General features: G+C 42.6%; 2 protein-coding genes across 11 annotated transcripts; one reads left to right on the forward strand and one right to left on the reverse strand.

Annotated features, from left to right (window-relative positions):
- On the forward strand, positions 1 to 24,386 carry LOC139549195 (serine/threonine-protein phosphatase 2A 65 kDa regulatory subunit A beta isoform). Of its 2 annotated transcripts, XM_071359398.1 has the most exons (16): positions 1 to 97; positions 300 to 334; positions 8,761 to 8,851; positions 10,423 to 10,523; positions 10,672 to 10,904; positions 11,100 to 11,247; positions 11,640 to 11,795; positions 12,736 to 12,850; positions 12,968 to 13,038; positions 13,760 to 13,894; positions 14,833 to 15,006; positions 15,446 to 15,506; positions 21,032 to 21,186; positions 22,180 to 22,322; positions 22,646 to 22,737; positions 23,010 to 24,386. In XM_071359398.1, exons 4-16 carry the CDS (start codon positions 10,485 to 10,487, stop codon positions 23,024 to 23,026), a joined length of 1,539 nt encoding a protein of 512 aa, XP_071215499.1. In that variant the 5' UTR covers positions 1 to 97; positions 300 to 334; positions 8,761 to 8,851; positions 10,423 to 10,484; the 3' UTR covers positions 23,027 to 24,386. The 2 variants fall into 2 exon arrangements, with proteins under 2 accessions (XP_071215499.1, XP_071215498.1); XM_071359397.1 differs by lacking the exons at positions 1 to 97; positions 300 to 334 and adding an exon at positions 7,735 to 7,890.
- On the reverse strand, positions 1,126 to 7,545 carry LOC139549197 (putative nuclease HARBI1). Of its 9 annotated transcripts, XM_071359408.1 has the most exons (11): positions 4,469 to 7,544; positions 4,110 to 4,180; positions 3,846 to 4,022; positions 3,694 to 3,755; positions 3,525 to 3,611; positions 3,396 to 3,437; positions 3,154 to 3,327; positions 3,039 to 3,074; positions 2,386 to 2,940; positions 1,993 to 2,104; positions 1,126 to 1,898 (listed from the first exon to the last, which is right to left on the reverse strand). In XM_071359408.1, exons 1-8 carry the CDS (start codon positions 4,624 to 4,626, stop codon positions 3,039 to 3,041), a joined length of 807 nt encoding a protein of 268 aa, XP_071215509.1. In that variant the 5' UTR covers positions 4,627 to 7,544; the 3' UTR covers positions 1,126 to 1,898; positions 1,993 to 2,104; positions 2,386 to 2,940. The 9 variants fall into 9 exon arrangements, with proteins under 9 accessions (XP_071215509.1, XP_071215508.1, XP_071215507.1 ...); XM_071359407.1 differs by having other exon boundaries at positions 3,039 to 3,327; positions 4,469 to 7,545; XM_071359406.1 differs by having other exon boundaries at positions 2,386 to 3,327; positions 4,469 to 7,545.

The following is a 24,386-nucleotide window of genomic DNA, read 5'->3' on the forward strand; positions in this document are numbered from 1 at the left end:
TCGTTTTGGATACTTTTTTAGGCACTCCGTTGGACAAAGCCTATGAGGAAAAGTAATGGCGTTTTTGTAGGATTTTGGGATAAACGCCTTAAATAAGGTATGTGGTAAACACAGTCTTCGATCTTAAACGTTTTGTTCTTTGAGATAATCAGCTAACCTCACTTTGTGAATTTTGAAGAATTTATGTAACAATAAAAACACAGACTTCATAAAGGTAATGTTAACTGACTGCTATTCATTTTGAATATAATGACCTTATTTTTCAGTGTTAATTACAAAACCATATTCTTTCCCCATAGGGATGGCCGAATGAACCAGAGCCAATTTATTTCTGGTAAGGACTAAATATATTTGCAACAAGAGAAAAACATACCATAACTTATCCGTTGTAGTGACCAGGGGCCTGTTGCACAAAACTAGGATAAGGGATTAAGCCAGGATATCTTGGTGATCCTGGCTCAATTGATCCGTAATCCGGTTGCACTAAAGATGGATAGGGGGCAGGAGGATATGTTATGGTATAAATTACCATGGAGATTTATTCTGTGGAGCTAGCCTGCTCCAGACCAGGCTAAATTCCAGGATCTATTTAATCTCATCCCTAATGTCAGTCAGCAGTCACCACAAATGGAAACCAATAGTTATTTCACTGCTCACTATACATTGTTATCACATATAACTAGACCCACTGTTATTATTTAAACGTTTGTGATCATTCATTTCAATGATTTTGGATAAAAAATGATTTTTAGATGATGTTGCTATCATTAGATAATTTACAGTTTCCCATAGACTATAAGGCTATATATAAAATGATAGAATATTAGGGCCACAGAGGGGAAAAAAACACAAGTCATAATATTGTAACCAGTTGTTTTAAAGGAGGACAGTTGTTAAAATGACAGATGTGGGGCATTTCGTGAAATTGTACTTCAGTATGGTTTCATAAACAAAGACATGCTGATGTGCCAGAATATTAAGTATCACATTGTCATAAGTATCAAAACTGTAAAAACAATATGTAGCTTTTCTGCAGAAAGAACCAGCCTCATAAATGTATGACTTTATCCTTTTTCTTCAGTGTGGCCCTAGTACTCTGTCATATAAACAAATACACATTCCATATGAATATAAAAACACAATGTGTAACATTATGTTCCTTTATTGAATAAGGACAAAACAAAGCAGGTAAACCATCAGCTCCTTTCGAAACTGAAGTCACAGTGACTCTACAAGATGGAAAGCACAGAATCCAAGCATATTATACAAAATGATACATACACATTCAAAGGTCTGTATATAACACACCCTGCATGTCTGCACACTAAAATAAATGCAGGACAAATCCATACACATCAACTGAACAGACAAATGAATGGATGCAGTAGCCTCCCTGCAGCCTTGTATTACACACAGTATACCGCACAAACATCATAAGAGGCCAAATTCGTCAAAAAACGAACCCAAAAAAACCCAAATTCCTCTGCCACCGCAGGACATATTTAACCAAAATTGAAAGCACACATACTAACTAAAATAATTCAACACATATTGGTCCCTCAGCAGCCGACCACTGTCGTCATCAGGGAAGATTGCCGGATTGTCCCAGTCCATGGCTGGTGGCACTCTGGGGGCCCTCTCCTTCCTCAGGCAGGCCACATTGTGGAGGACAGCACAAGCCACAGTAATATCACATGCCCTAACAGGGCTGACCCTTAATTTGTGAAGGCAGTGAAAGCGTGCCTTCAGGAGGCCAAAGGTCATTTCAACTCTGGCCCTGGTCCTGGCATGGGCATGGTTGTAGGCCTGCTGTGCTTCCTGGGGGTCTGTGAAAGGTGTCAGGAGAAAAGGCTGGCAGCCATACCCCCTGTCTCCCAGCAACACACCAGAGAATTCACCTGTCAACACAAAATCTCATCATTACTACCTCATAAACACAGTGATATTCTTGACACAGCCATGATGGTTATAAATAGGGGTTGTGTGGCTTACCTTGTGATAGGCACTGATAGATTTCAGAGGCCCGAAAGATTCTGGAGTCATGGACTGAGCCAGGCCATTTTGCCACAACATTGCTGATCACACAGTCAGCATTGCAGACCATCTGAAATCATAAGATGAGGAATATTACACCAATCAATGCACATCACTGGCAATGCAGAGTGTTCGTCAATGGACAATATCAAAAAGTTATGTTCACCTGAACATTAATGCTGTGAAAGGATTTCCTATTCACAAAATCGGCCTCATGGGCACCTGAGGGGGCTTTTATCCTTATGTGTGTGCAGTCCACTGCACCAATGACATTGGGGAAACCTGTCACACAAAGTAATGAGTATCCTACTATGTGTTAACAGTTGTCCTGTAATTTGTAGATCCTCTTACCTGCAATCCTATAGAACTCCTCTTTGATGTCACAGAGTCTTCTGTGGCCAGGGAAGGAGATGAAGACATCTGCTAATGCTTTGATAGCCAGACACACACTCCTTATTGTGCGGCAAATTGTGGCCTTGTTCAGCTGTTCTGCATCCCCCACTGAGTACAGGAAGGCTCCACTAGCAAAAAAGCGCAAGGCCACACAAACCATTTGCTCCACACTCAGTGCATGGCTCCGTGCAGTGCGGTGCTTAATCCTGGGACCCAGTAGTCTGCATAGATACCTGATGCCATCTGCAGAAAACCTGTATCTTTCATATAGATGGTCATCAGGGAAGGCCAGTGGGTCCAACCGGTCCCTGAAGACCCTTTCTCGCCTGAAGGCTCTCCTCAGCACAAGTGCTTCTTCATCCACCACATCTCGCACGAATGGGCATGCCATTGTCAGAGCAGAAAGGAACACACAATTTTGGGCCTTCATATAGGCTAGTGGCCACACCTGGTGCTGGGGGGGTGGGCAAAAGAGGGCGATGCCTTATAACGATGACTTGGTTGTACTGATTGCTGGGAAAATAAAAAAAACCTTAGAAAGATGCCACCGTCCTGTGTGCTCACAATAAGAGCTCATATGTCATGGCTCACTTGACTTTACGAGAATATACCTAATTTTTATTTTGAGCTGTGTCATCTTCTTGGAGCTGGGGGAGGAAAGAAAAATAATGATTAATACATTTGTGTTACAGTTAGCATACAGTGTACATTGAAGGCATATCTCACCTCCCTCTCAAGTTTTTTTATTTCAAGGTCCAGTTTCCTAATTGTCCTCTTTTTTATTTCGGACTCCAGTGCAAGATTTTCCATCTTTTTCTTCTTGTACTGAATGTCTATGTCTGCCAGTTCTATTTGGCGCCGGAGGTGGTTGCCATACAACTTTCTGATAGCTTGTGAGCTCTGTGAACACAATACAATTAGCGCAGCTGGAATTTGGCAGGATGTGGTGTCCATTTATTAATACGCACTATGTTGCCAGGCTGGTTTTCCCACTGTATAGCATCTGGGTCCTGTAAAATAAATTAGATTTTTTGATTTTGATGAGGACTCCTCACCATTGTAGAGTAAATAGTACTTTCACAGTCTTAACATGATACCTCATGCCTTCTGGAATCCAGAGAGATGGTCTCCTCCTCATCATCGTCTCCATCATGTGCTGTTGCTGCTGCACTGGGGCCTTCACCCTATCACATTTAATCGGATTCATATTGAAGCTAGTAGACAAGACATGCCAGGCCTACAGTATGCCTTTGATGGAGTACTCACTGGATCAGCATCGTCTGGTGCTTGTGCTGGTGGCTCTAACAGGAACACAGTGCTGCCAGACACTGCAAGGCAATAGGTAAACCAAAGTCAGACAGTCCAAATTGATTCAATATGAATGTGGTTGTATCCCATGTAGAGATGGAAGGACATACCTTGAATGAAGCGGGTGGCATCTTGGGAGGAACCTATGCTCGTCTCTTTCCCCCCAGGGATCCCCTCTAAGACGGGCCTGCCTTTATTTAGCTCCAAGGCCATGTCCTCTGCTGGGGTAAGGTCAGCCTTTGGTGACCCACCACCCGTGCCTTGTCTGTGGGTATTCTTTTTCACTGCTAAAACAGTACAGACAATGTGTGAGCAGGCACCTTCTGGGTACAATATATGCTTGTGCTTTGTTAAATATTAGTCAGGGACCATACCATTCTGCAGAATGTTCTTGTATTTGATTTTGACCTGCTGCCATGTCCGTTTTGGCCCGTTCATGTTTAATCTACACACACACACACACACACACATTTAATGGAGTCACACTGCAAAAAATTACTTGGTATTTTTGTCTTGTTTTCAGTAAAAATATCAAAAAAATGTATCATAGCTTTATACAGTGTGATGGAGTTACTTTACACAATTTCACTCATATCTGCAGTGCATTTCAATTAAAAATTTAACCGTTTCATAATTACAGTACAACTGCATTTTTGGAGATGTGAATTAAATATTTGAATTGTAATTGTGATGTTTCAGCGGAGCGGTGAGTGTGTAATTGTGCACTACTTACGCATTCAGGCGGTCTGCAATACTTTGCCACGCTTTTTCTCTTTGCTTTATCACTGTGGCGGTGTTGCCTTTCTTCTTAATTATATCTTTTACCTCCTCGTATGCCTCCATGAGGATTTGTGCTTCCGACGGGGAAAAGTACGCGGCTCTAGTTACCATGGTAAATCAGTTAATCTGTGATCTGTGGCGGGGTCTATTTGAGTGAGCCGTGAGCGCGCACCTATCCAGGATTGGTTTCACCTGGCTTAATGAATCCGTGTCTGCTCATCCTGGCTTGGTCTTTGTGCAACCAATTAAGCCTGGACGCACATGTTTTGGCTTCATTGAGCTCAGCTGAGTCATTTATCCCGGATGTCTTAATTCTACTTTTGTGCAACAGGCCCCAGATAGTCAAGTGGCTTCTCTATCAATTAAAATAAACATCTCTTAAATGGAAGGCAGTCAGGAGGCAAGAGCGTATGGCACCATTCTAGCCAATGAGAGGGCAGATGTGTGCACAACTGTGTTTTTTCTCAAAGTTGTCAGGACAGCCTATTTATGTCAATACACTTGCAACACCCTAAGCATTATGTAGCGAATAAGCAATTACATTTTTTGTTAACCAAATAAAGTACCACAGTATGAGTCATAATGCCCCAAAAACCTAGCTGTCAAACAGGGAAATGGTTCCAATCGTTTTTCCACCATTCTTTTTTCCCATAGCAGATTTTAGAAACAATTTAAAGGGCTGTGTTCTGTGAAAGCTTACCCTGGCGTAACGTTTTGATAACCATGTACAGTGCAGTCAAAAGTATTCAGACACATTTTTACAAATGTTGCGTTAAAGCCTTATTCTAAAATGTATTAAATATTTTTTCCTCATCATTTTACACACAATACCTCATAATAAAAAATAAAAAAAACGGTTTAGAATTTTTGGCAAATGTATAAAAAAAAGAAGCATTTACATAACTATTCAGACCTTTTACTTAGTACTTTGTTGAAGCAACTTTGGCAGCGATTACAGCCTTAAACCTTCCTGGGTATGATTCTACAAGCATGGCACACCTGTATTTGGGGAGTTTCTCCCATTCTTCTCTGCAGATCCTCTCAAGCTCTGTTAGGTTGGAAGGGGAGCATTGCTACACAGCTATTTTCATGTCTCTCGAGATGTCCGGGCTCTGGCTGGGCGACTCAAGAACATTCAGAGACTTGTCCCGAAGCCACTCCTGCGTTGTCTTAGCTGTGTGCTTAGGGTCGTTGTCCTGTTGGAAGGTAAACCTTCGCCTCAGTCTGAGGTCCTGAGCAGGTTTTCATCAAGTACTTTGATCCATTCAGCTTTCCCTCAATCCTGACTAGTCTCCCAGTCCCTGCCACTGAAAACCATCCCCACAGCATGATGCTGCCACCACCATGCTTCACCGTAGGGATGGTGCCATGTTTCCTCCAGACGTGACACTGGGTATTCATGGCCAGAGTTCAGCAGACTAGAAAATCTTGTTTCTCATGGACTGAGAGTCTTTAGGTGCCTTTTAGCAAACTCCAAGCGGGCTGTCATGTGCCTTTTACTGAGGAGTGGCTTCCATCTGGCACCTCTACCATAAATGCCTGATTGGTGGAATGCTGCAGAGATGGTTGTCCTTCTGGAAGGTTGTCCAATCTCCAGAGGAACTCTGGAGCACTGTCAGACTGACCATCGGGTTCTTGGTCACCTCCCTGACCAAAGCCCTTCTCCCCCGATTGCTTAGTTTGGCCGGGTTGGCCAGCTCTAGGAAGAGTCTTGGTGGTTCCAAACTTCTTTCATTTAAGAATGATGGAGGCCACTGTGTTCTTGGCGACCTTCAATGCAGCAGAAAAGTTGTGGTACCCTTCCCCATATCTGTGCTTCAACACAATCCTGTCTCAGAGCTCTACGGACAATTCCTTCGACCTGAAGGCTTGGTTTTTGCTCTGACATGCACTGTCAACTGTGGGACCTTATATAGACAGGTGTGTGCCTTTCCAACTCATGTCCAATCAATTAAATTTACCACAGGTGGACTCCAATCAAGTTGTAGAAACAGCTCAAGGATGATCAATAGAAACAGGATGCACATGAGGTCAATTTTGAGTCTCATAGCAAAGGGTCTAAATGCTTTTGTAGATAAGGTATTTCTGTTTATACATTTATACATTACATTTGAAAGGGAAAAAAAGTTTTTGCTTTGTCATTATGGGGTATTGTGTGTAGATTGATGATGCACTGTAAATCTCTCTTGGACCAGGTGACTTATTAATATATTGGCCTGTATTTACACCCAACAAATTCATTGCTAATTAGCTGCTAATGTGGCTATCATACAGAACTACAGATGCCATGATGATCTGGACGATACTGCCAAATTGAGGTAAAGCTAAGAATCTCTGGATGAACTATCTAATGTTAGGTAAATGCAGTAATTAATAAATTGGCTAAATGTATTTAAATGAACAATTCTGTGAACTGTCTTTGGCAAGATTTACATTTACACAATACCTGTTAGTAAAGTTGTCAACTACAGATGACGTGCAGGAGCTTGCATGGATTTGTAGTTTTGCATGATGTCTACTTTAATGCTAATTTGCATTTTCGAATCTGAGATTAAATAGAGCTGAATTATTGATAAAAGTCACCTTTACATGGTTATCCTACACGAAACACAGCCATTATTTTAAGTGTTTCTAAAATCCCCTCTGGTAAAAATGTATGGTGGAAAAAATATTGGAACCATTTCCCTGTTTGACGGCTAGGTGTTATGGTTATTATGACACCCCGCTGTGGGGATGTATTCAAGACTGGCTCATTGACCTCCTTACAAATACGCCTTGCTAGGTAAGCGATAAAGAAGAAAAACGTAACCTGCTGGGGAAGCCAGATTTCGGACCAAGTTATCCCTCTCGCCTTTTCTGCTCTGAATATACTCAATAATAATAATACGTAAACAAAAAAATGCTCAGTCTTATTCAAATGTCTTCTCAAATCCCTACACAGGCTCTGGGGCCTTTTTGATGAACTTTCAAATCAAGCGAGAACATCAACTACCGGTATCATACTCTCGCGCCTTCCAAAATAAAAGTCGGTTTCCACTAGTTACCACAGCCACACAGTAAAAATTGGCTATATCGTACAAATGGGAAAGGAAAAATATATATATTAAGCTCTTAATCTAAGTTTAGGGTTAGCCATAAAGTTGGGGTCTGGTTTAAAACCAGACCAAGAAGATAAATGGTAGAAATAGGCGGGGTTTATTACTTAATGACTGTGGTAACTAGTGACAACCATAAAACGCCGTAGAGAAAGGAGAGTCCTAGTGATTCGCTTTTGGCTTACTGCAACACAAATCTAAAATGGCAGGAGCTGATGGAGATGATTCTCTTTACCCCATCGCCGTGCTCATTGACGAGCTTCGTAATGAGGATGTGCAGGTAATCACATATGCTCTGTTCATACGAGGTATTATATTGGTGGCGTTTGTTTTACTTAAGCATGTCTGATTTCAAAAAGGATAGCTAGCTAACTGTACCTTACATCCCGAGGCCCCTTGCCTTGGCCTGTTCGTGAAGTCTGCCTGGCGCACCCAGTCTGGCTAACTAGATAGTTAACGTTAGCGTGTTTCTTGGTGTGATAAATATCAAACGGAATAACTGCATGTCGTATTTAGTTACTGCCGTGTATAACTAACCGGTGTTAGCTAACGTTAACCAAGTGACCTAACGTTAGTAACTACCTAACGATAGTTTGCTGGGCGACTGTATCGCTATGCTAGTTAGCAGCTAATTACCTTAACTAGTTAATAAACGTCATCTAACTAGGTGGTCAAATTCGCATGTTAACTTGCAGAGGCACCTAGTTACTTTATTTTGTTACTGAAATATCAACATGTACACTTCACACAACTTTACTGTAAACTCATGTCAATAGCAGCTAACGTTAACTACATAGCTTCCTTCCTTGTTGTACCCGTCGGTCATCCAGCTCCACCCTGGTAATGGTTGTGAGACTATCATTTTTGTAACAAACTAGTTATCAGGGTAACTACTGACATGGTTAGTTATGTACTATATCTGCATCTTGCTTTGGTGTCTTTGAAATCATTTAAAAAACACCGATTTTCTATACTCTAGTAAAAGGTTGTATCATGTTCATAGGAAGGCAGCTATATGGGAATATGCTCACGTCTGAAATAGTATTTTTAGTTGGCCTTACTGAAACGCTAAGATGGTTTTTATAGATCATGGTGGCATCTCTTGTAATTTGTATGTAATAACATTTCCTGGTATTGTCTACTTTCCAAGCTGCGACTGAACAGCATCAAGAAGCTGTCTACCATCGCACTGGCCCTGGGAGTGGAGAGGACCCGCACTGAACTCCTCCCCTTCCTCACAGGTACAGTGCATTCAAAGTATTCAGACCCCTTGACTTTTTCCACATTTTATGTTACAGCCTTATTCTAAAATCGATTAAATACATAATGTTCCTCATCCATTTACACACCATACCCCATAATGACAAAGCGAAAACAGGTTTTTAGAAATGTTTGAAAATGTAAAATAAATACCTTATTCACATAAGTATTCAGACCCTTTCCTCAGACTAGAAATTGAGTTCAGGTGCATCCTGTTTCCATTTATCATCTTTGAGCTGTTTCTACGACTTGATTGCAATCCACCTATGGTTAATTGATTGAAAAGGATTTGGGAAGGCACATACCTGTCTAAGGTCCCACAGTGCATGCCAGAGCAAAAACCAAGCCTTCAGGTCGACGGAATTGTCCATAGAGCTCCGAGACAGGATTGTGATGAGGCACAGATCTGGGGAAGGGTACCAAAACATGAAGGTCCCAAAGAACACAGTGGCCTCCGTCATTATTAAATGAAATAAGTTTGGAAACACAGAGACTCTTCCTAGAGCTGGCCACCCGGCCACACTGGGCAATCGGGGGAGAAGGGCCTTGGGCAGGGAGATGACCAAGAACCCGATGGTCACTCTGACAGAGCTCCTCTGTGGAGATGGGAGAAACATCCAGAAGGACCACCATCTCTGCAGCACTCTACCAATCAGGCCTTTATGATAGTGGGCAGACGTAAGCCACTCCTCAGTAAAAGGCACATGATAGCCCGCTTGGAGTTTGCCAAAATATGATTCTCTGGTCTGATGAAAACAAGATTGGTTTGTGTCAAGATGCCAAGTGTCATGTCTGGAGTAAACATAGCACCATCCCTACGGTGAAGCATGGTGGTGGCAGCAACATGCTGTGGGTATGTTTTTTAGCGGAAGGGACTGGGAGACTAGTCAGGATCGAGGGAAAGATGAACGGAGCAAAGTACAGAGTGATCCTTGATGAAAACCTTCTCAGGACCTCTGACTGGGGCGAAGGTTCACCTTCCAACAGGACAACAACCCTAAGCACACAGCCAAGACAACGCAAGATTGGCTTCGGGATAAGTCTCTGAATGTCCTTGATTGGCCCAGCCAGAGCTCAGACTTGAACCCGATCAAACATCTTTGTAGAGCCCTGAAAATAGCCTTGCAGTGACGCTCCCCATCCAACCTAACAGCTTGAGAGGATCTGCAGAGAGGAATGGGAGGAACTCCCCAAATACAGGTGTGCCATGCTTGTAGCGTCATTCCCAAGAATACTCTAGCCTCTAATCGCTGCCAAAGGTGCTTCAACAAAGTACTGAGTAAAGGATCTGAATAGTTATGTGAAAGTGATATTTAATTTTTATGAACTTGCAAAAATTTCTCAACCTATTTTTGCTTTGTCATTATGTGGTATTGTGTGTAGATTGAGGAAAACACAATTTAATCCATTTTAGAATAAGGCTATAACGTAACAAAATGTGGAAAAAGTGAAGGTCTGAATGCACTCTGTCCTAAAATTAAGACCAAGTTACAGCAATCATTATGAGTTGTCGCCCTCCCCTTAATTATGTTTCACACCTGACCTCTTGTAGACACCATCTATGATGAGGATGAGGTGCTTCTTGCCTTGGCTGAGCAGCTGGGCAACTTCACCATGCTGGTGGGAGGCCCTGAATATGTTCACTGTCTGCTGGTACGTATCTGTTGCAAACAAAATCTGTCACTGAGCATATAATGCATACAGATATTCAACAGACCTGACAACACTTTATTTAAATTTTTTAAACTTATCCAGTCAGCTACACATGCGCACATTTATGTCCCTGTGTCTTTCTCCGCAGCCACCGCTGGAGAGCCTGGCTACCGTGGAGGAAACGGTTGTGCGAGACAAGGCGGTAGAGTCTCTGCGTAAGATCTCCCAGGAGCACTCTCCTGTGGACCTGGAGGTGCACTTTGAGCCCCTGGTGAAGAGGCTGGCCAGTGGTGACTGGTTCACCTCCCGCACCTCCGCCTGTGGCCTGTTCAGCGTCTGCTACCCCCGCGTGTCCAGCACTGTCAAGGCTGAAATACGCCAGTGAGTAACTATATTAGGCGGGACTAAGATCCCGATGGGATTGAAATATTAGAGGTGCGTACATTACTTTATCATATCAGGGGTCCAATGCACCCACCTTCTGTAGTCACATACTAGCCTTGCAGGCCCAAGTCAATCAGAGAGCCAATCCAATGGATGTATGGTCTGACGGTGGGCGGGGTGTTCTCTCCACAGGCATTTCCGCACTCTGTGCTCAGATGACACTCCCATGGTGCGCCGCGCCGCTGCCTCCAAGCTTGGGGAATTCGCCAAGGTTCTGGAGCTGGACTATGTCAAGAGTGACATCATCTCCCTCTTCACCGCACTGGCCTCTGATGAGCAGGTACATGCATGTACTGATAACACGCACACGTGGTGTCCTGTAACATTGCGGTGGGAAGTGCGTGGAATTCTTCCAGCTATTTGTTAAACCGACTGGCTTGTTGCCAATGGAAATAACATGGCCATACAAATGAGATGTTTTTGAATGGGGATGGATGAATATTGAATGGGCTTAGAACAGTCATATTTCAGCGACTTCAATAGGTCGCCCCAACTGGGACTCAAAACCGGGTATAGCTATTGTTAACCCAACGCCTCAGCAGTTGCACTATGAAATCCGGCCCATGGGGGAATTGCGTGTTCCCTCTATGCATTTCTATGGTGTTCGACAGTATTTATTAAATTGGTACAGAATCAGTAATAATCCCATGGTCCCCCCCCCCCCGCCTGTAGGACTCAGTGCGCTTGCTGGCCGTGGAAGCCTGTGTGAGCATCGCCTCGCTGCTGCCCCAGGAGGACCTGGAGACCCTGGTGATGCCCACCCTGCGCCAGGCCGCCGAGGATAAGTCCTGGAGGGTCCGCTACATGGTGGCTGACAAGTTCTCTGAGGTGAGCACGTGGAAACATTGATGTGTTGCATGTAGCCATAATGTCTGAAAAATATTTGCTGCTTTACTGAACCTGGAATGGACGTAATGGGGGGGCTGATATTCAGTGCTTCACATATGGTCACTTTAAAACTGCCTATCAGTAAAAATGTTGTGCCAAATTGAGAGATTTGGCAGATGCAATTGCTCAAATTTGTGTCTAGGAGGAGTTATATTTTCAGTGCATTACTGTATTGAACTAAAGTAATACAATCCAAGGGGGAATAGAGTGGACATGGATAGCAGGACAGTTATGGGGGCCTGTATTGTTCATAGTCCCCCAGCGTAGACCGTTCTTATTGTTTTCTTTACCACTTACATTCACTACACTAATCCATTGATTTCTAACCCATATGACCTTCTCTCGTCATTTAGTATCAAATGGGTCATGTTGCCACTGTTCTATAATGTTATAGAAGTTCAGTCAATCAATATAAAAGCTTTCAGGCAACCTCTCACAAATTAAAGCTTAGCAAATGTTTTTTTTGTGCACCACACTTACTGAAAGGTCTTCTACCACTTTCTCCCTTGCCACCATGAACTTTGGTAGCATATGTTCCCGACCCAAAATCCCATTCGATTAGTGTGTTGATCAGCAAATCGGAGCAAGGTTAAAAGGGGGATTGTCAGAGCCGTAGATGGAGAGCTCTGCTGGATGTTAATTGCCATGCCCATAGTTTGTGGTAGAAGTTCCCTCAACCAATTTAACAGTTGGCAGGAAACATCCACACACATTAAAGCCTGGCAATGGAAAATCGTTGTGTGGACTTTCCCCCTTGCTATTATGGACTTTGTAGCCTGTGTGTTCCCAACTTGAATCCCATCAGTTAAGTGTGTTGGTTATGGAGTCTCACACGGTGGTTTAGTGGTGGGTGTTAAATGCCTTGTCACTGACTCCACAGCTCCAGAAAGCAGTGGGCCCAGAGATCACCAAGAACGACCTCGTCCCAGCCTTCCAGAACCTGCTCAAGGACTGTGAGGCTGAGGTCCGATCCGCTGCCGCCAAAAAGGTCAAGGGTGAGTGTCTGGATGCTATCTGCCAGTCATAAAGCCTATGTTGAAATAATGGTTTGGATGAGAAGCTTTTACCGTCTAATAGGCCACGGTATTTACAATCCCGATTTCTGTCCTCAGAGTTTTGCGAGAACCTTCCAGAAGACAGCAGAGAGACCATCATCATGACTCACATTCTGTCCTGTGTCAAGGTAAAAAAAAAAAAAAAAGTCACTGTTCACTTTTATCCCTTTTTTATTCTGCTAACTTACGTATGCAGGTTTCTTTGACCTGTCAATTTCTCACTCGATGGAAGTAATTCTGAGCACCCATGAGTCATGAAGGGGCCAAAAAAATTACTTATCTAAAAAAAATAAAAGATGTGTTCTGAAGTCTCGACAATAACGCATGTAAATCAATTTCTTGTGTTCAGAAGTGCAAATGCGGATGTAGCAGATATTTTTACACCCACAAATCAATTTTTAGCACGAGTGTCTGTACTGAGCTGCTAAACTGAGGAACTGGTTGTTTTTGACTGTACTTTCTATAGGTGAGCCATGAGGATATAATGCTTTTGTAGGTTGGGGTCTATGGCTAGATGAGGAGTTGCGCTCAGTATAGCCTTTGGACAGCAGGGGGCACTGTTGTATTCTAAATTACTTCCAAACCACCACATCATTTCTATTCTGTCGAAGTGTTAGGACTTACTGGTTGGTTCTTGAGTTTAAATAACACTCTTTTATTTAGAAAATATATTTTGTTTGGGAAAAACATCTCTTCTAGGAACATCCCCAACCTAAAATTTAAAAAAAGCTTTTACATTTGAGTTATTTAGCACATGCTCTTATCCAGAGCGACTTACTGTAGTGCATACATTTTCCTAATGTTGTTGTCACTGTCCACTGCAATGTCTGACTCTTTCTCCTCTGACAGGAACTGGTGTCTGACACCAGCCAGCACGTGAAGTCTGCCCTGGCCTCTGTCATCATGGGCCTGTCCACCATCCTGGGCAAAGACAACACAGTGGAGCACCTGCTGCCTCTGTTCCTGGCCCAGCTCAAGGACGAGGTAAACACCAGTCACTACTGCTCCTACTCGTTCTATTCATTAAGTACCAAATGGCTGAGGGTGGGGTGGGGGGCTGCCTGGACTTGGAGAAATGTCTCGCGTGTCTAGTCTGATCTGATCACCCTCTTAATATCCTCTAATGCTATTGACCTGGGTCAGGATCAGATGTACCTGGCTGGCTCCCTACCGGAGTAAAAACCTAGGGATGACCCTTATAGGGTTTGAACCTTTTCCCTGGTGACATTTGTTCTAGTGGTGCTAGGCTATTTGATGCGATTTTCAGTGACGTGTGGTTTCTTTCTGACACATCCTTCCTAAATGTAACATGTATCGCAGCTAAAATCCTGGCCGACACTTTTACGTATCTCTAGTGGTTTATTAATACCAGAGTGGAAGGTTTGGGTAGATGAGGGAAATTGCCCTGACAGCCTTCCTATTAAAAGATGTTCTAGTTTGCCTCGCAGCCAAAGCTGACTTGACAAGGTTTATGTCATAAAGGATTACAGTCAGAACGGACAACCGAGGTGCGAAACACCCCAAATGACTCACGGATATAAAAAATATCTGTATTCTTCGATATTTCTACTCCATATATTTAGTATCTCAGCTGGCTGCTATCTGTCGTCTCCTATTAGGATCACAAAATGCTTGATGTGAAATCTGTCTGCACATTCTGAGGCTAAGAATCAAGGGTCTGGGACTGGCGGAAGGTCTTTGGCAATTCGTTTAGCCTTTGTTGCTAATGTCATGTCGAGATTGGAGCCAAGATAGGCATCATTATAAGCAGATGGGGATGCAATAGCTGTCACAATGATTTTTGCCACTTGTTTTTAAGACCGCTTGAAATAAAATGGCTTTCATTCTTAAAGGAAGACAGACATATGAAATGTAATTGTCCCCACAACTTAAACAAGAGATCCCTCTCTCTTGCCCTGCAGTGCCCTGAGGTGCGCCTCAACATCATCTCCAACCTGGACTGTGTCAACGAGGTGATCGGCATCCGTCAGCTCTCCCAGTCGCTGCTGCCTGCTATCGTGGAGCTGGCCGAGGACGCCAAGTGGAGGGTCCGCCTGGCCATTATCGAGTATATGCCCCTGTTGGCCGGACAGCTGGTGAGTCATCGGCTGCGTCCCCAAACGGCGCCCTATTCCCTATATAGTGCTCTACTTGTAACTAGAGCACTTGCACTTTTTCCCCTATATAGTGCACTACTTTTGATCAGAGCCCCCTCCAGTCCCACCTCAGAAGACCTGTCTGTCACATCCTCCCTTCCCCCTAATCACACATCTGTCTGTGGCCTACATCTGCCTCGTGCCATGCATATGTGCCACAATTTATGGTGGGCAAGTGCTTGTCACTAATATCATCCATGAATTTGTAAAAAAGAGCTATGCAAAGTATAAGTAATTCAGCTAGCTTTATTTTTGCTTTCTGAGTAGAACTCAATTTTTGGTTGAATTGGAACCCTATTCAATAATAGTGTTGCTTGCACTGTAATGTTTGGATATGTAAATGGTTTAGAAAATTATTCTCCTAATCGCTCTTTTCCAGGGAGTGGAGTTCTTTGATGAGAAGCTGAACACCCTCTGCATGGCATGGCTCATTGACCACGGTAAGACCCCTCCCCCATACACGTCACACTTGTCCTCTGTGAGCTTAGTCAGTAGTTAGTGTCCTCCTCCATTGGACAGAGGTGGAGTCACGTCCCAGAAGGATCGTGTCCCATGCTGCTCTCACTGCTTCCCTCCTCCCCTGCATCCTATGTGGTTTGGGGGGGGCAGAGATGGAGACGCGTCAGGCTGCAGCTCTCTCTAAGCTTCACGGCTGTGCCAATGACAAAGGTCTGATGACAACCCAGTGACTTAGACTGGGAGAGGCCAAATTCTCTCTCCTTAATTGCATGCTGCCCTCTGTAGCTGAGCTGGATAGAATGGGAAAACTACTGCAATGGGTTGCAACCCAAATGGCACCATATCCCCTATATTGTGCACTACTTTATTTAATTTAACTAGGCAAGTCAGTTGTGATACAGCCTGGAATCGAAACAGGGTCTGTAGTGACGCCTCTAGCACTGAGATGCAAGGCCTTAGACCGCTGCGCCTCTCGGGAGTCCAATACCCATAGGGCTCTAATAAAAAGTAGGGCACTATATAGGGAATCGGGTGCCAATTAGGATACAAACCATACTGTAATACACCGTAACAGGAAGGCATTTGAATATGAGCAAATCAGCTATTTTCTGCAGTAGCCTGTAGAGATGTGACTATCAGGGACAGGTTTTTGTGCAGAACGTATAGAATACGGGAACAGGCATCCTGGGGGGGTGGGACAAACCCTGGTTATCACGATACCGGTGATACTTGGCCTGTTATCACATTGTTAGTAAAATGTTGGTATTGTAACAACCCCACTCTGAAAAATAGGCGCATCTTGCAGTTTACGTATTTTTGGTGTTTTGAATGCGCTGGTTTGGTTTGCATGTGATATGGAGACCTTGTTGGCTACGTCTCTTCGCTCTGCCTTTTAATGTCAGCAGAATTTATTTTTTACCTGCTCCCTTTTTAGATTGTTCTTTAGACGGGTTGGTCGTTTAGCAACAAAACCGTTGCTTACCCAACTATGGGTCAAATCTGGCGGGGGACTCTGGCTTAGACTGTTGACAACATGTAGACTGTATTTAGTCTCCAAATGTTTATTGAAACATAAATACATTTACACAATGAGCACTCGTCTCTCAAACATTGTTACAGTTGTTGGTTAGCTTGCTAACTAATGTTTGCCATATTAGCTTAGACGTGAGTTTCCCTTAGAGTTTTTTTCAGCAGCGGTGGCAAAGTTAATGTGGAGGGCTGCTGTGTCTGACCGACATGTTATGCTTTCTTGACAGCAGAGATTATTTGTTTTCAAGCTAATTTTCTGTAGTTCACCACATTTTGCCATGGGGCTGAGAGAAAGTGTGAAGTTTTTGCAATTGCTTATGCCCAGTTGTGCTATCTGAGTTACTCAAATACCAATTTCAGATAGATAGATGTGATAGTTACCTGGAAAAATACACACGCACACCAGTCAAGTTTGGACACCTACTCATTCAAGGATGTTTCTTTTACTTTTAATATTTTCTACATTGTAGAATAATAGTGAAGGTATCACAACTATGAAATGACACACATGGAATCATGTAGTAAGCGCGAAAGTGTTTCTCAAAATATATTTTAGATTCTTCAAAGTAGCCTTGATGACAGCTTTGCACACTCTTGGCATTCTCTCAACCAGCTTCATGAGGTAGTCACCTGGAATGCATTTCAATTAACAGGTGTGCCTTGTTAGTTTGTGGAATTCCTTAATGCATTTGAGCCAATCGGTTGTGTTGTGACAAGATGGGGGGGAATACAGAAGATTTGTCCATATTATGGCAAGAACAGCTCAAATAAGCAAAGAGAAACGACAGTCCATCATTACTTTAAGACATGAAGGTCAGTCAATCTGGAAAATTTCAATAACTTTGAAGTGCAGTTGCAAAAACATCAAGTGCTATGCTATAAATCTCTCATGAGGACCGCCACAGGAAAGGAAGACCCAGAGTTACCTCTTCCGCAGAGGATAAGTTCATAAGTTACCAGCCTCAGAAATTGCAGACCAAATAAATGCTTCAGAGTTCAAGTAACAAACACATCTCAACAGCAGCTGTTCAGAGGAGTCTGTGTGAATCAGGCCTTCATGGCCTAATTGCTGCAAACAAACCACTTCTAAAGGACACCAATAAGAAGAAGAGACTTGCTTGGGCCAAGAAACACAAACAATGGACATTAGACCGGTGGAAATCTGTAATTTGGTCTGACGAGTCCAAGTTTGAGATTCTTGGTTCCATCCGCTGTGTCTTTGTGAGACGCAGAGTAGGTGAACAGATCTCCGCATGTGTGGTTCCCACCGTGAAGCATGGAGGAGGTGGTGTGTCGGGGTGCTTTGCTGGTGACACTGTCAATTATATATTTGGAATTCAAGGCTCATATAACCAGCATGGCAACCATAGCGTTCTGCCATCCCATCTGGTTTGCGCTTAGTGGACGATAATTTGTTTTTCAACAGGACAATGACCCAACACACCCCAGGCTGTGTAAGGACTATTTGACCAAAAAGGAGCGTGATGGAGTGCTGCATCAGATGACCTGTCCTCCACAATCACCCGATCTCAACTCAATTGAGATGGTTTGGGATGAGTTGGACCGCAGAGTGAAGGAAAAGCAGCCAACGTGCTTAGCATATGTGGGAACGCCAAGACTGTTGGAAAAGCATTCTAGGGGAAGCTGGTTGAGAGAATACCAAGAGTGTTAACCTCTTGGAAATAGGGGGTGCCATTTCCACTTTGGGAAAAAATCGTGCCCAAATTAAACGGCCTCGTACACTGTTCTAGATCATACGATATGCATATTATTATTACTATTTGATAGAAAACACTCTGAAGTTTCTAAAACTGTTTGAATTATATCTGTCAGTAAAACAGAACTCATTTGGCAGCAAACTTCCAAACAGGAAGTGAAAATTCTGAAAATGGGTCTCTGTAAGGCCTTGCCTATTCAATTGCCTTTTATTTATGGATCTGTATGCACTTCATACGCCTTCCACTAGATGTCAACAGGCAGTAGAATGTTGAATGGGGTGTCTAGCTTGATGTGAGACCTAATGAGAGCTTTTGGAGTGACAGGTCCGCCATATTGGCAGTATTTTGCTGCGCACCAGAGAGCACCATATTGTTTTCTGCAATGCATTAGGTAGACACGACGAAATGCTCCGTCTTGGAAGTTATTGGATACATATGAGAAAAACGTCATAAAGATGCTTTTTCAACTGAGTTTATTTGACTTTTATTATGACTTTTGTAATTTTTCGTTCCATGCGCCAAGAGTTCATGGACATGTGCGCTCCACCATGCTAGCCAAAGTTGCTAATTCGACAGAAGAAATGGACATTCTAAAACAAAACAACGATTTATTGTGGAACTAGAACTCCTTGCACTGCATTCTGATGAAAGATCATCAAAGGTAAGAGAATATTTATGATGTTATTTCGTATTTTTGTGGAATATGTTGGCTCCAACATGGCGGAGAATGGCTGGGCGCTGTCTCAGAATATTGCATGCTGTGCTTTGTACTAAAGTTTTTTTTTTTTTATCTAACACAGCGGTTGCATTAAGAACCAGTGTATCTTTCATTTGCTGTACAACATGTATTTTTTAGCAAAGTTTGATACGTTTTTTGGTTAGATTACGTGACTGTCCAAAATTTCTCCGGACAATTTGGTGCATTTTGGCGCCATATTCACAATGTAAAACCAGGATTTGTAGCTATAAATATGCAAATTTTTGAACAAAACATAAATGTATTGTATAACATGATGTTATAAGACTGTCATCTGATGAAGTTGTTCAAAGTTTAGTGATACATTTTATCTCTATTTGTGGGTTTTGTGAAAGCTATGTTTGCGGTGAAAAAATGGCGTTCTGTGTTCGGCTATTGTGGTGAGCTAACATAAATATATATTGTGTTTTCGCTGTAAAACATTTTTAAAAAATCGGAAATGTTGGCTAGATTCACAAGAAGTTTATCTTTCATTTGCTGTATTGGACTTGTGATTTCATGATATTATATTATATGATATCCCTGTGGCGCTAGGCTATGCTAGTCAGCTTTTTTGAGGAGGATGATCCCGGATCCGGGAGGGGGGGACCTGTGGCTACTTTGAAGAATCTCAAATGTAAAATATATTGTAATTTGGTCAACACTTTTTTTTTTTTTTTTTTTTTTCGGGGGGGGGGGGGGGGGGTTTACTACACGATTCAATATGTTATTTCATAGTTTTGATGTCTTCACTATTATTCTAAAATGTTGAAAATAGTAAAAAATAAAGAATCCTTGAATGAGTAGGTGTCCAAACTTTGGACTGGTACTATAATGTATTTGACCCACTTATTGACCACTTTCTTGCAGGTATATCCCTTTTATGCACATCAGTGAGTACCTGGCAAATTTGGAGTGGTGGGGTGTGTTTGCGTTTCAAATTTATGCTAATTGAATACAGGGGAAGTACTGCATAACATCTGTCAAAACACCTCAAAACAAGACGTGGTATCAACACAACGAGCTGGACCAAGAGCCACCTACGATTCCCGTCTTAGTCAGCAACAATGACGAGAAGCTGCAATCTGACTGTTCAGAATCATTATCAGCCAACCTGTACATAAAGCCTTCAACAGGAAGATTGCATCTCTTTTGGCCTATCGCATACATTTTATACTAAACAGTACGTTCCAAGTAGTATGATTAGCACACAGTATGTAGTTTTAGTAAGAAGTTGGTAAGACTGATTTTGGACACGGCCAGTGTCACACAGGTTTTAATATCCCATTGTGGCTCCACAGGCTATTGGCATGGTTCTTCTAACACCAACGTGGTTCTCTAGCAGTCTGTTTATGGCTGTATTAGGGGCCAAATAGGGTTCGGTTAGTCAGTGGTTTAGAAATGTGTTGTATCCAGGCCCCCTGGTCTCCCGCTCTTTGTCCAACAGCTAGTATCGATTATCTGGAAATCAGGCTTGTGTGTACCCAGATGTCAAGTCACTGTATTCTGGGCACAGTTGAGTGTTTTGAGCAGTTGTGCATTCACTAGCCTCTTTAGCCATGATTACTGATGGACATGTTTTCCACGCGAATGGGATTTTTGCCAATATTTATTTGTTACAAGGCAAACAAACTGTGACAATAATCCAAAGATAGCTGCCAAACTGGAATGGAAAGAGCTCAAAAGAACCAAGAATCCTGGCAAACATTTTCAAGGGCTGGTTATTTGAGGTTTTTACTGAGTATTGTACTGACTGCCTACTCTTGTAGAGTTTGGATGTCTATATTGAGCTTTGATCTGTGTAATTGAGTTTTGTACACATTTTCTTTTTGGTAGGATTGCCATTTCAATTGAGAAATGCTAGTCAATAGGTCCACCAAGTTAAAATAATATTATAGTTTGGTAAAGGAAAGCTCTGACACAATCTTTTTTTTCCTGACAACTACAACAAATATACTACTAGTCCTAATTTCTATCTAGTTCTACAGGCCAAGGTCTCTAAGCGTGTTTGTGTTGTCAACAGTATACGCTATCCGCGAGGCAGCCACCTGTAACTTGATGAAGCTGGTGGAGAAGTTTGGAGCCGAGTGGGCGCAGAACACCATCGTGCCCAAGGTGCTGGGCATGGCCAACGACCCCAACTACCTGCACAGGATGACCACGCTCTTCTGCATCAACGTGAGTCCTCCTGACCTTCACACCACACAAACCCTCAGAGACCATAGGCTTATACTAAGATGGAAGCTAGATCTACTCAGGTTTTTATAGAGCTAGCCATATTACCAAGGTGGATATTGATCATGTAGCTGCCGCCAAATAAAGTGGCTTGTACCTGCGCGTGCATGTCGCACATGGGTAGTTGAACGCCAAACTATTCATCGAGTTGACGCTGAACCATCAATCCATGGGCGATTCAATGCCACAATTTGACTTTTGCCGAAATCAACAGGAAAGAAGATCTTGCAAATTTTGCAGGCTATGGTGTAAAACAGGATATTAGAAGTGGGTATTTTATTACGTATCATTAGTGGATTGAAAAGCACAACAATGCACAAACAGCCCCCCCCATCAATAAAATGGTTGTATTAAGTCATACAAAAGTTTTACTGTGTGTGAACTTTCAAATGCATGCTGTCACACTAAATGTTTGATGTGTATTTTATTACTATTAACACATTTGATTCATAAAATATTGAATCGGTCGTCTTCCTCAAATTAAGCGGATGATGCAATCTTTGCGAAAGGGAGGGAATCTGATTTCAGTGGTCCTCACCTCGCGGCTCTGTCATTTCATTCAGGGTAAGTGGAGTTAGCGGCCTGCCCTGGAGCAGGTTAGTTATGAAGGATTCTTTGCGTAGAAATGTACCTGGCTAAAAGGTGAGACTTTTGTATGACCGGTTATCCCGCGTTAAACTCAGTTGACCAAAGTTACCTCGCTTACCTTTCAAACCTGATTAGTAGTATAGGGCTCATGTCATTAAACCTCAGATGGATTTAAACCAAGCCATTTTTGAAAAACTTTTGTTTTAAAACTAAATCGTACTGTTTTATGACTTTATTTTACATCCTGATATTTTAGGCATTTATCAATGCTCTTATCCAGAGTGACTTAGTCACTTGTCTAACAATCATTTGTTTATGCGTTGTTGGTTTCCGTGCCATCCACCCCAGTCACTGTCTGAGGCCTGTGGCCAGGACATCACCACTAAGCATATGCTGCCTGTGGTCCTCAAGATGTCCAACGACCAGGTGGCCAATGTGCGCTTCAATGTGGCCAAGTCTCTCCAGAAGATCGGCCCTGTCCTGGACAGCAAGTAGGTCCTCCTCATCCACCACAAAGACCTCGTTCATATCGTTCAGGCATACCTGAACAACCATCTCCAATGAATTTTACACAGTCTACATCGGGGTCGTGTTCAGTAGGCACAAAATGGGAGAAAATATTTTGAAACGGAGGAGGCTCTTGCTTGAACTGGTCCAGTAAGGATGCTAATTTGTTATTCCGTCACAGTATGTTTTGCATCTACTGAACTTGACCCAGATGTCCATGCTTAATTCTAGCACTCAGCTAATCAATTATGGCATGGGAGTGTGGGGAAAACGTGTGCTTTGTATGAAACGTTTTTGTTTTTCTCAGTGCCCTGCAGACCGAGGTGAAACCAGTCCTGGAGAAACTAGCCACAGACACCGATATGGATGTTAAGTACTTTGCCCAGGAAGCTATACGTGGTAAGTATAGTACACTGTCCATTTTCTTCTATGAAGTCTCCTCATAGGGCCACGTTCAGTTTGGCACGTTGTGGAACATTGCTGATATAAATGTCCTTAATTGAGTTGCCGTAGGTCCTTGTGCTACATGTCAAAGAAGCATGTTTGTTAGGCTGTTTCTATATTATGTATATCTGAGCATTCCACAATGTTATGCCCTGCTGAATGTGTTGCCCAATGTGAACGTTAGTCCATCTTGTCATTCTTCTGATTCCTTATGTTTTTCCCCATAGTTCTGGCCCTGGCATAAACCAACCCAAGCTTGGCTATCCAGAGGAAACAAAAACCCAAGATGGCACGACATTGAAAACACTTTTCACAATATATTTATTGATGTTCAAGAGCAAATGGTGAATTAATGGCCCCTATTAACATCTATTGTTCTTCTTTTTTTTTTACTCTGAAAATAAAATGTCCAAGAAAAGCGCAGGCTTCTAATTTCCCCTCGCTGTAAATCTTTTGCTTCTCCAAGTGTGATGAAACATGCATTTTAAGCACAGTATGCTGACCACTGTGCATAAGTAACATTGCTGGTTTGACCCACACATTCCTCCCCGTACGTACATAGCCGTTGAATGTAACGTTTCTATTAGCACGGCCCCTTTCGCTGCCACATTTCTCTGTACGACGCACCCAGAACACGCAAGCCATCTCTTGGTTGCTTGTCTAAGTGCTAGACACATGCTATTGCTGCAGCAGATGGTGAGGAAGGCTGTTTTATTTGCTTGTGAAGAACCGCAAGGCTAAGGCACCCACAGATTTGTTTACATGTGCTGCTTCCTCTCCTGGGACATTTCTCATGTATTCAGAAAAGCTGTTGTGCAGCACCCCATCCTCTCTTTCTGTCCTGTGTGTGTACAATGAATTACGGTTTAATTTGTTTGAGAACATTGGTTGTGGGTTACGCATTTCTATCTAGACTTAAAGGGATACTTTGATTTTGGCAATGATGCACTGTATCTACTTCCCCGGAGTTAGATGAACTTGGGGATACCATTTGTTTATTTTTTTGTCTGTGTCCAGTATGAAGGTAGTTTCATAGTGAACTAGCGCTAATGCTAGTTAGCAACTTCGTTCAAACTGCACACCGAGACAAATGGTATCCACAAGTCTGTTTGTTTGACGCAGGGGGGAACAGTGGGAGAATTTGACCACAATCTCTCTTGCTATATTGCTCTTAATTGTTGTGCCAATTATTGATGAGCAATGGCTTCTTTTTTTGTTGTTGCTAGTTTTCATAAGGTTTAACTCTTGATTGTCCTAATTGTATGTCAAAATGTTTTCTGTTCTCTAAAGACAAGGCATCATTCCTCACGGGTTGTCAGTCAGTTAAACAAGGCTGGCCACTACAGCTAAAATGATGGGAGCACTAAGAATAGCAGGGCTCTGTGTAGGTGGTTGCATAATGTTTTATAGGATGAGAAGAGTGTGAATGATTTGGTCAATTACGGTCCAAAAAATCAGCGTCTCCCTCCCCATTTCCCATCGGTCTCTTAAATAAATAAACCTTGATTTTCCCATATGAAGACCCCACTTTGGTTTTTATTGAAATCTCTTCACAATTGTGATGCTGTACTTTATCTTGAACTGAATAAAGTAATATAACGATT

The sequence above is a fragment of the Salvelinus alpinus genome, chromosome 22 (genome assembly GCF_045679555.1).
Source record: "Salvelinus alpinus chromosome 22, SLU_Salpinus.1, whole genome shotgun sequence".
Taxonomy (NCBI): domain Eukaryota; kingdom Metazoa; phylum Chordata; class Actinopteri; order Salmoniformes; family Salmonidae; genus Salvelinus; species Salvelinus alpinus.

Coding starts and splice junctions, on each gene's coding strand:
- LOC139549197 (XM_071359404.1), bottom strand. CDS start 2,857: ATGAAGGCCCAAAATTGTGTGTTCCTTTCTGCTCTGACAATGGCATGC. Junction 2,317..2,385: donor GGAGTTCTATAGGATTGCAG/GTAAGAGGATCT, acceptor TTTGTGTGACAG/GTTTCCCCAATGTCATTGGT. Junction 2,105..2,200: donor TTCACAGCATTAATGTTCAG/GTGAACATAACT, acceptor TTATGATTTCAG/ATGGTCTGCAATGCTGACTG.
- LOC139549195 (XM_071359397.1), top strand. CDS start 7,813: ATGGCAGGAGCTGATGGAGATGATTCTCTTTACCCCATCGCCGTGCTC. Junction 8,852..10,422: donor ACTCCTCCCCTTCCTCACAG/GTACAGTGCATT, acceptor GACCTCTTGTAG/ACACCATCTATGATGAGGAT. Junction 10,524..10,671: donor AATATGTTCACTGTCTGCTG/GTACGTATCTGT, acceptor CTTTCTCCGCAG/CCACCGCTGGAGAGCCTGGC.